The 11,312-nt window shown below is 38.7% G+C and overlaps 1 protein-coding gene across 3 annotated transcripts in view; it reads left to right on the top strand.

The window, feature by feature from the left end:
* The window catches only part of kank3 (KN motif and ankyrin repeat domains 3), a 24,806-nt gene extending 15,092 nt beyond the window's left edge, over positions 1 to 9,714 (top strand). For all 3 annotated transcript variants that reach the window (XM_032526905.1, XM_032526906.1, XM_032526907.1), the window contains 9 exons: positions 277 to 2,052; positions 2,625 to 2,727; positions 3,243 to 3,470; positions 3,734 to 3,824; positions 4,149 to 4,368; positions 4,873 to 5,015; positions 6,538 to 6,738; positions 8,398 to 8,499; positions 9,214 to 9,714. In XM_032526905.1, the coding sequence (XP_032382796.1) occupies positions 277 to 2,052; positions 2,625 to 2,727; positions 3,243 to 3,470; positions 3,734 to 3,824; positions 4,149 to 4,368; positions 4,873 to 5,015; positions 6,538 to 6,738; positions 8,398 to 8,499; positions 9,214 to 9,276 (2,927 nt within the window). In that variant the 3' untranslated portion in view covers positions 9,277 to 9,714. The remainder of the gene's footprint in view (positions 1 to 276; positions 2,053 to 2,624; positions 2,728 to 3,242; positions 3,471 to 3,733; positions 3,825 to 4,148; positions 4,369 to 4,872; positions 5,016 to 6,537; positions 6,739 to 8,397; positions 8,500 to 9,213) is intronic.
* Positions 9,715 to 11,312: the final 1,598 nt, after the last annotated feature.

Below are 11,312 nucleotides of genomic sequence, written 5' to 3'. Positions count from 1 at the left end.
CAATCCATTTTTTTGTGGTAATTTGGTTAAAAAGAAACCCATATTTCTGTTAAACATTTTTTAAAAGGGGTCAATTTTGACCTGAGGACAACAGGAGGGTTAATGAGATGGGAAATACTTTTAACGTTTTTTTTTTTTTAGACCTCCAGGATCCACAATGTGTTGAAGGCAAAAAACACTGAACGTATACATAATTTGTTTGTTTACAATGAAGCGCCACAGGCCATATTTAAGTATGAAGCCATATTGTCCGGTCACATGTCTTCTTCCCTTCAGATCTGGGCTCTCCATTTATCTACACCAGTCAGGAGGAAGCTGACCAGCCAGGCTCCTACTCTGTCCAGACTCCGTATGGTTTCCAGCTGGATCTGGACTTCCTTAAATATGTTGAAGAGATAGAAAGTGGACACAATCTCCGTCGGGCACCAGTCGGCTCCCGCCGCTCTGGCCGAGGGCCCAGATTCTCACAGAGGAGTGTGGGGGGACGTACCAGTGGCTGGACATCCACAGAGTCTCTGGCATCCCCAGCCAGTGAGGATGGGAAAGCTCCTCCGCCGCCGCCACCCCGCAACCGCCTTGGGTCAGCACCCTGCGAAATGCTCTGTCTTTCCCCTGTGACCCTGCTCAGTGTTCCTCCTCTGTCTGCCGGAGCCAAAGTGCCACCTCCTCCACCGCAGCGCAACCCTAGAGTGGAGCGGACTCTTCTGGAAACCAGCCAGCGGCTACAACAGGAACAAACCCACCAGCACCAGAACGGTGGGCGCTTCCAGCTCTCAGATCCTCCAAAACAGCGCTTACCCTCTCCATCCACTCAGCCTCTGCAAAGTAGCTGGACTAAACTCAGTCCTCAGACCTCTGGGCGAAGCACTCCAGCTGCTGGTACCACAACGACTCCAATCGCACCCAGCCAGCTGCAAACAGTCAGAGAGCAGATGGCTATAGCCTTGAAACAGCTGAAGGAGATGGAAGAGAGGGTAAAGGGTGTTCCTGCACTTGAGAAAGAGGTGGCCAAGCTTCGTGCAGAGAAAGAGATACTCCTGTTAGCCCTGCAAGAGAAGAAAGTAGCCATGGAGGTGGCCCAACAGAAGCAACAGTCCACAGAGTCTGCTACCCAAACCACAGAGATCCTTCAAACTGACCACAGCATCCACAGTCGATTGACTACACCAACCTCACCTGGACATAAAAGCTTCGAAAAATCTGGTGAGTTGAAAAGACTGACTGAGAAATTTGAGGGTAGGGAAGAGAAATCTACAGAATCAAAAGTTTTAGTAAAATCTCTAGAAAAAGTGTCTGTTGTTGAGATGAAAGCAGTGGCAGTTGGGGGTGACATGCCAATGGACTCTGTTGTTTTCTACTACAGCCAGGGTGTGAAAGATGCTTCTGAGGGCACAGAGGTAAATGTTTATGAGAAAGGCACAGGAACTGAGGCTCCTCTGGTTCATGAGGAGGGAGTACAGGCCAGTGTGGAGACAAAAGAGGCTGAAGTTTGGGTTATGGAGTCACTACTTGGACTAACCAGCGAAGCACAGCGGGAGATTGACACCTTACAGGACACCATTAAATTCCAGCAGGAGTCCATTGTGGCTCTAGAGGACCGGTTGAGTGTGGCTGACAAAGACATGGGGCTCCTTAAAGCCCAGATGGAAAAGAAAACCTCTAAAGTCACATTTGAAAAAGGGGTTCTTGCAAAACCGGATGTGACGAATGCAAAGGTAGAGACATCGACTGCTGCATTAAAACATGCTGCAGTTTTGTGCCGTCCTGAGGTCAACGATGCATGTGTGGGTGAGAACTTAACAGTGGATCAGATTGAACAATTCACCCAGACTGATGATGTAGTGCAAACACCAGAACCAGCTGCTGTTGCCCTGGTCAGCACTGGGTGCCAATGGGAGAACTTGTTTGAGGAGCAAAAAGTTACAGTCCCAAAGAAGAGACAGTTAACCATTGCTGAATATAAGGTCTCACCATTGGAAGAGGTGGTAGGTATGGCTCAGAAGAAAGAGGAAGACCAAGGAGAGAAGACTGCAGCCAGCAACACCAGGACAGGTAAATACTTGTGATGATGATTGCACCAACGTTATTCTACATTTACAAGTGGTGCATCATGGATAGACTATACTCAATTTCATAATGTTTACATTTCATATTTCATAAGATCCCTGGAAAGTCTAAATAAGTATAACTACAGACTATGTAATCTGGTACTAATTTATAGGGAAAATATAAATATAATTTTGCTTCAAATAACCGAACTGTGTTTACCTGAAGGCAATTTAAATTTTTTGAACAACAAGCAGCAACAAGACTCACACTAGTAATTAATTAACAGTGTACCAATCAATCAGTCTTTTTTCAAAAAAAATGGTTACAAATTACATCATGCTGTCCATGAAACAGAAAAAAACATGACCCACTCTGATGAAATATTTTACTGAAAAATGAACAAAAAAATTGGCAATTGATTTTAAAAGCAGTTTTACTAGAAAGAAAAAAATGAGTCATCTAAAGAAATGGATTAATCCTACAGCAATAAATTGAATTGATAATAATTTTGTTTACATCATGTGAGTGTTTTTGTTTCTATTTGTTTGATCCATCTGCTTCCTTTATGGTTACAGGTATGCTCAAATCAATCATGAAGAGGAAGGATGGGAGTAACTCAGGCGAGAATCGCACTGCTGGAAAGAAGAGCCTACAGTTTGTTGGCATTCTGAATGGAGGGTGGGTAACATGAAGCCCTATTTCATTTTTTCACAGTAATAATAAAATTGTTCCACAGGAAAATTAAAAAGAGCCGGCCAGTGGTCTAAAGGTTGGAAATAACACGTTGACCAGGTCACAGGTTTAACAAATAAACAAAACCCTTAGATTAGATTAAATAATACTTTATTCATCCCACATTGGGGAAATTCCCTGGTTACAGTGGCAATTTTCTACAGTAAAATCAAACAAACAAACAGGCAAAACAACAATGTGGAAAAAGTACTGAATGAATGTAAAGTGGCATTATATAAAAGGTATCAAGTAAAGTGACATGGCCATAGTACGAAAAATATTGTAATGTAAAATAAGTGAGGAACGGGAAATTAAATTGATTATGTAATTAAATAATATAGCAAAAAATAATATATATACTGTATATATATAATTTTCTTTTTTCCCCCTCACGAAGTGTGTTGCCAAAAAAACAGCCATCAGTGTTGCTCTGTATTCCAGCAAATATTTGTGTCTCTTAGGTATGAATCTACATCCAGTGAAGAAGAAGAGGAGGAAGAAGAGGAGGAAGATGGGAGTTCCTCTGGGGAAAGTGGAGAAGGGGAGTGCTTGGACAGCACAGAGGAGGATGAGGCAACTCTTGAGGACGAAACATCAGAGGAGGAAAGAAACGTCAACATGGACGAGAGTGACACTGATGAGGAATCCCTGAGAACCGCAAATTATTCATCTGATGCTGTGAAAGAGAAGTATGTTGTTGTGTTAAAGAATGTATTTTGTATATTGCTATATTGATTTAATGCAGTGTCAGATCTCCTATACTACAGAAAATGGATTAATATATTTTCCTGATTAAAATGTAGTGCTATAACATGCTCATGTCAAGGCTACTAAATCATGTTGGATGACAATCAGCAAGTCTTCTCATTTAAATAACATATATTGTAAAAAATAAACTATGTACAGAAAGCAGTTAATTGTTTTGTTTTAACTTCAGACATTTTTGTTACAGGTTTGAGCTGAGCTCAAAAATGCGTGAAGCGTGCCTCATTCTGAAGAACCACCTGAACGATGACATTAAAACACTGAAGAGTAAGGAAGTGGTGCGTTCCTGCATGCTTCTTAAAACCATTTATTCACTGAGTTACACATTTAACTTTACCAGTGCATTGTTGAAATGATGCAAAATGGTAATTACTTAAAGTTGATGAAAGCTGTGCAACTTATTTTATATTTTAGGGATATTTACGCCAATTTCAAACAAACAATAAGAGCTTCATGTAACAATAACAGGAGTGTAGACTGAGAAAAGGTGTACAGTACTTTAAATTTACTTACTAGTTACTTTCCGCCACAGGGTAAAATACAACTTTAGTATTGTCTATTGTAGTTATAGATTATATTATACTTCCCATTCTTACCTTTAGCTCGCCAGTACCCACACAGTCCAGCTTGAGTGGTTCCGTATCTCCAGCGCCAAGATGGCTCAACCTGCACGGGTCTCAAACTACTTGATGGCGTTTTCTGAGGTGTCGTCAGTACTTCTGGAGCACGTAGTCAACATGAAAGACGGCAACGGCAACACAGCTCTCCACTACAGTGTGTCCCACTCCAACTTCGGTGTGGTGGGACTGCTGCTGGACACAGGTCAAGTGACCTTCTGAGAATGATCCACACTACACTATGAAATGTTACCACACAGGCTACAAAGATAATCCAGTTAATAATCCAACCAATTATTTGAAAAAAAGGTCTAACTGTGGCCCTTAAGTCTGGGAGCCATGGGAAATGAATAGGAGTCCCCATACGTGAGCTCTGTAACTTCTAGTGTTTATTCATTTTCACCAGATATAAAAACTGCTCAGGACTTATAATAGTGGTAATGTTTATTGCTAGCTAACTATTCTTTCTTGTAGTGTGTTCAGTTTACAATAAATACTATGCTAAATTACCTGAAAAAATACAACTGGTTGATGTTACATAGGGTGATTTGAGTATATAGGTTAGAATGTCTTCAGGAAAAAAAAACTGTTTAACATTACTTTAAACTGCACCTAATAAAAGGGTAACTGATAATCTGTGTTTTGTATATTTGTGGACTTGTATACATGCTTAAATACACATTAGTTAAAAACATGTGCTCCCTTACAGGTGTGTGCAGTGTGGATAAGCAGAACAAGGCGGGCTACACGGCAATCATGCTTGCTGCTCTCTCTACTGTGAAGGAGGAGTTGGACATGGCTGTGGTCAAGAGGCTCTTCAGTCAGGGGAATGTCAACGCCAAAGCGAGCCAGGCAAGTCATGTCATCATCAGTTTATCACAGTTTAATAAACAACACATGAGTGTTGTACTGTATAGTACTGTGAAGTTCTGCTTGTAGTCACCTTCCTCCCATGCTCCCACAGTCATTTTACTGCAGTCATTCCTCATGTGTGTGTCATGAATAAAGTTCACTTGTGAACGGCTAAAATAATCACTTGTGACTCAAATACTTTCAGATACAGTTCTCTATTTTAATAGGGGTCACCTGACAATTGTAAATGACCAATATGTGCCAAAAGAAAGCCCACAAAAACTTAACTGTGAGTCTATAGTTGGCTTTAACATCCTGAAGCATTTTATCACTAAAAAGAGTCAATCCTGCTTGCCTTGTTAAATGGATTTAATCCTATTTAAACTTTCGAATTGAAAACATTCAATAAAAAAAAAAACATAGGATAAATTAAAAAGATATTACAGCTAAAAAAAGAGTGTAAGTGAGGTGAGAGTGTTTACCTCACCAATTTGGTACTAGCATTATTACTACTAGCATAGAATAGAGCAAGTTTTTACAGCATTCCTTTTACAGCATTTGCTAAATCTAAACTTGGCTTTTCCCCTGCTGGTTTATAGTGTGACATTCAAACACAAACATTTGCAATAACACACAAACAAGAAGTTAAGATTAATTATAAAATAAAGTAGTTTTGAGTGAATATCTACTTGATTCCTCCTTACTATTTTGATTAAAAGGTAAATAAACCGGACAAGCTGTCTTTGTTCTCTGTTTAAGTCAATGGAGGAAGTGTTAAAAGAGCTTTTCTTATGTTGTAATGAAGTACTACATTCAGAGCCAGATGACTAATTGGTTATAGGTTAGAAAAACATGTAGCATAACTTGACACATTTGTGAGAATCTATTGACTTTTTTTAAAGTGGTTTTATCTCTTTGCTTGATCTAATCAGGTTGTGTAGGGCATGTGTTTGGACACGGCGCATGACGGGCTCTCACACTGCCAAGTCATAGGACTCTGGATTTATAGCCAATGATGCTATAAATTAAATCACTGGCACTGGTCATTGTTACTGTGGTGAACAAAACATGCAAGGCACGCAATGCTTTGCCGTTTTAAAATCAGGAATTTAAGTCATACCATTTTCTGTTCAGTTTAGCGACTCAAATTTTCAACAGTGTGTAAATGAAAACTAGCAGCACTATGCTGGAATTCATTTAGCTTAAATGTCTGATAGTACTGAAAAACAGAAAAGGCTTGTGTGCTAAGCAAACTTTATAGACACATATACATAATACCTTTTGCAGTTTATCTTTAGATAAAGTCATTAATTTCCTCCTTCATTGTTTGATATTGGAACAATATGATTGGTATCAGTAAGTCATTGTTGCTATCACTTTTTGTTTTTTGCAATATTCTTCAAGCTGTAAATGGTGTTTAATGTTATCATCACTTAATACAATGGGCTAAGCAATATGACACCCTCTCAAAAACTGTATTCTCTTAGAAATAAATTACTTTTATAATTCTTTACCTTTGCAGGCAGGCCAGACAGCGTTGATGCTAGCTGTTAGCCATGGTCGGCAGGAGATGGTGCGTGCGCTGCTGGAGTGTGGCGCTGACGTGAACGTGCAGGATGACGAAGGCTCCACAGCTTTGATGTGTGCAAGCGAACATGGCCGTGCCGAGATTGTCAAACTTCTCCTGGAACAGCCTGGTTGCGACATATCCATTGTTGATAATGTAAGGCATTTGCATTTAGCTAATGCACTCATTATTCAATAACTTACCCTGAGCTTACAGATGAAGTTAACCGTTGGATCTTTGACTGCTGAAAACATCTGAGCATTTTCTCGTCTGGGATTCAGCTTAATCCATGCTCAGGAAATGGCTCCTCATGGGTCTCTGCAGTTTCCTCTCGTTGTCACCTCTTTATCTGCTTCTCTTCTTTCACGTTTTTTCTTTGTTAGCAAGTTAGGCTGAGAGCTAAGAGCAGAGTTTCATCTGCCTTCCCCTGCAATCAGTGCTGTTTACTAGAAACACAATCACTGAGCTACTCATAAGCCCCTAGGGGATCAATTAAAAAGCCACAACTTCTCTGTTCACAGCCGCAGACTTGCAGATTTCAGACACAATGGCCCTGCAGGCTCTTGCAGTCCTCTGCATACTTCACCACATGACCCATCCACAAGTCAGCAGCTACTGTTCATTTCCTAAAAAGAAAAATAGGTGGAAAAACTTGTTCATCAAACAATCATTTTGTCAATTGACTTCTGTTTTGTACAAAATTCTAAAATGTATGAAATTCTTGTAGTTTAAGTGCATCAGTATTTTCAGTGGTAACAGAGAAATTTACCTCAAATAGCAGAAATCTTACTCTGGAACAAAACTCTTCTCATGGCTGCTTGTGACTTTTATCGCTTCGTTTTTTGTTCATCTGCACAGCTGTGTGTTTTAAAGTGATTTAACAGAGGATTGCTATGGATGCTTGAAGAGAGGCCAGGCAGACAGATATTTGAGCATTCACATCTGTGCCATGAATAAGTTGGCCATTTCAGTGCAGGCAGCTCCTGGATTGTGTTTCAGTGCAGCACAGCTGGACCGAGAGGTGGACAGGGGGGTGGGGGGGTGGAAAACATTTGGAAAAGCCCCTACCTCCACTGTTTTCTGAAAACAGAACAGAATGCCAAACCATGACTGTAAGACGAAGTGGAGTCATATATGCACAATGCAAAATAGTTAATCTTTTTAACTAGAGGTGCAAGTGTATACAATTTATGGTTAGGTAATATGTGTTGAACTATGAATAAAACAACTTTAGTTGATTTAACTTAATACCCTAACCCAAATATGTCTTAGATGTGTGGCACATAAATGTCAACCTGTGGATTTTGTGTACATTTACACCTGCAATATCAACCAGAGCAATTTACACAAATGGCAGGCGAGTAAGTCAAACTAATTTCTAATTTAACATTACATAAAAGCTACATTACATTTGACTAAATGTGTTATAGGGTCAAAAATCACAGGATCTTCCTTACTGTAGATTTGTGTCCTGCTTGACATGTTTGATGTAATAGCAGCAAAAATACAATTACAAAAACAAAGACAGGCTAAGGATGCAGGGCGGATGAATTGTCCTGGATGTTTACTGGCAAATCAGGGATGCATGTTAGTAACTTAACTGATGGGAATGAATGAGTTTCCCCAACATCCATCACAAGAGAGACGTAACACATTCAGACAGAGGCACGGTCTTGAAAAAGCAACAAAATGTGTGTATTGTGGATCACTGTAAAACTCTCTGAAGTGAGCTCTTGTGTTTTAAGGGTCAATAAACTCACTTTTACTCTCTCTGCCCTTTCAAGGTTTCTGTTTCTTCCTCTCTCCTTTCTGTAGGATGGCAGCAATGCTCTGTCCATCGCACTGGAGGCCTCTCACAACGACACAGCTGTGCTGCTTTACGCCCATATGAACTATGCTAAGACCCAGCCTGCTGTGGTGAGTTCTCCTTCCCACCCGCCTCCTCCTTTTGTGGAGATGGGGTAGTCACATGTACAGTAAGTTACAGACTTAAGTAGAGTTCAAAATGTGGCCTACTTTATAGCAAAGTCACCTTTTAATTTTAATGTAGACTTTGTTTCATTTAACACCCTGGAAAGAAAGAAAAAGAATAAATAACATTTGGAGTCAAGAGTTAACTTTTTAGTTGGCGATGGTTCATTTTTTTGGTTTCACAAGCTAAAGGGTGTGAGAGCCACCATCTTTTAAACTGCTGAGAAATGGCATGTAAGCAGGCTGAAGTCAACATATCTGTATAGTGAGCAATGTCTGTTGTATTTAAAGTGGGTCAAATCAGTTCCTCAGCAACATCCAAGCTTAGGTTGGGTGTGGACAGCACTGACTGAACGAGCACTGCTGCCCCCTACAGGTGTTATCAAGCTCCTGCGGATTGTGTTTTTTTTTAAATTAAAAGACAGGAAACAGAATATTTGAAATATTAATATATAACTTAAAACATTTCCATTAAATTTTTCTCAACTCACATAAAATAAATGTAAATACAATTTTCAGTAGACTTTGAAATTAACATACCATTAGCAGTCAACAATAAAGGAGCCTTTCCATTGAGATGTTATGGCTCTCAACCCTTCAAACGAACAAAAAATATAATGTAATTTAAAGGTTGACCATGTTCCTTACATTGTCTTTCAGGGGAGTCCAAAGGCCCAGCCTAGGAGCCCCACCAGCCCCCACAAGTCCTGGCCTTCAGATTGAAGCATCATGGTGAGATCAGCAAAAATAACTGGATCTGAGCTGTGAAAAGCTCCACTGGAATTTACTTAAATATATCTATTTATATATTGCCATACGTCCTGCATTTATAAGTATTGTGAATATGAGAAGAATATGAGAATATTATTTTTCCATTAAAGTCGTGAATGGTTATATAATATACTTGACTAATATAAGCATGTCAAAATGAGGTCTCCAGCGCTGGTTTTGTTGTGACAGAAGATGAGACTTTTACATTTATTATTTGCACTCCACTAATAATTTTACTGTCACAGGCAACACTCACTGGTGGGATATGATGCACTTCAAAAAAAAAAAAAAAAAAAATCTGCACTAATAACTTTTCTATGTCAGCCCACACACTTTCATCACAAAATGTGTCTAGAGACGTCACCGTCTATAATAAATCTTTTAGTAAAGCATCAATGCTGCAGAAGATTTATCATATTATTAGCTCCCTGGTTTGGCACACCCTGGCTTCTCCATTTTGACTACATCTGTCTTCATATCCAGTGTGTACTTTAGAGATCACACAATATAGCCAGTGTGTGTTGCCTAACTAACTATCTGTGCATTGTATGCTCATACTGTGTGTGTATATATATATATATATATATATATATATATATATATATATATATATATATATATATATATATATATATATATATATATTTTCATGTCTGAAATAAACGTATTTACATGAACGTTGAACAAAATAATTGTCTGCCTGCATTAAAATTTATTTTGAAAGTGGAGTTCATAAAGAATATCTTATACAGTGTTCTGAAATCTCTCTCTTCCATTAGCAATGTTCGTCTGCACTTTTTACAATTTAGTTAGTTTAGGTTTTCTAAATTTTCCTACTTTCTAGCCAGCTTGTGAAGAATTACCAATCCAAACTCAGTGTTTACCTAACGTTAAAGTAAGCTCATTGTGAATTAATCGTAACATTTCATTCCTATATGGGCTGAAAGGAGCAACAAAGGAATCCTGTAGTGACATTATCTTGAAACACAATTAGACAAGTTATTTCAAGATTTTTTTAGTGGCTACATTAACTCAAAAAGCAATAAAATGAAAATAATACATCTTAACAATGGACTGAGCAAGTTTTTTTTTTCCTATTTGCCTACAAAATGTAGTGGAGCAGAACTATAAAGTAGCAGAACAAGGAATTACTCAAAGTACAAGTACCTCAAAATTATTTGAGGTACTTAAGTACAATACTTGAGTAAATGTACATAATTACTGTCCACCAATGGTAGTTACTATTTTTAACATCAGTGCACTGCAAACAAATCCATTTACTGTGCACTGTTAATTTAAATGTAGATGATTTCCCATATTGCAACTTTATTGTGGCAAACTGTAAGATTAGTTTTGAGAGGAAATGTATCCCATTGCAGACCATCCATAGAGGAAGGCCCATGAGGAATTCTAAGTAATGACAACAAACTATCAGCGCATCTACAGGAGGATTAAAAAAAACATGGACTCTTCAGAAGAGCAAATTATCTTCATTCGAGTTTCTGCGTGGGAAAGTCGCTGGACCCCCCAATCTTCTGAACATACTGAGAAATACAGAGAGAGTTGTGTGAAGCTGATAGTCTTAATTAGCTTTGTAGCGACTCGTTCATTAAACACAAAAGTCATGTGTTCATGTTAAAAAATGTTAATCACAAATATAAAAAGGAACAAATTGCCTCATCTCAAAGGTTTTGGAAGGGTTAATCAGTGTATAATTTGTGCTATCCCTTATGCTGATAAATGTAGAGTATGACCGGTACTATACAATTGTAGTACATAAGGTAACGGTAAGGTAATGTCTACTGTATTTACATGCTTGCTAAGTGTAAGTGGAATTGGGGAAACAGTATTTCTAACCTATTTACATCTAATTATCATGCCATTAAATGTGATTTCTGAGCCTGCACCGTACTGGGAACATTTACTCAACAGCTGTTAAAAAAACAGCACTGCAGAGAGATAATAATTTAACCAAACCATCTGTAAAC

This window comes from Etheostoma spectabile, chromosome 9, assembly GCF_008692095.1.
Source record: "Etheostoma spectabile isolate EspeVRDwgs_2016 chromosome 9, UIUC_Espe_1.0, whole genome shotgun sequence".
NCBI lineage: Eukaryota > Metazoa > Chordata > Actinopteri > Perciformes > Percidae > Etheostoma > Etheostoma spectabile.
The sequence above is the reverse complement of the archived record's forward strand: the minus strand, read 5'-3'. Positions and strand labels throughout refer to the sequence as shown.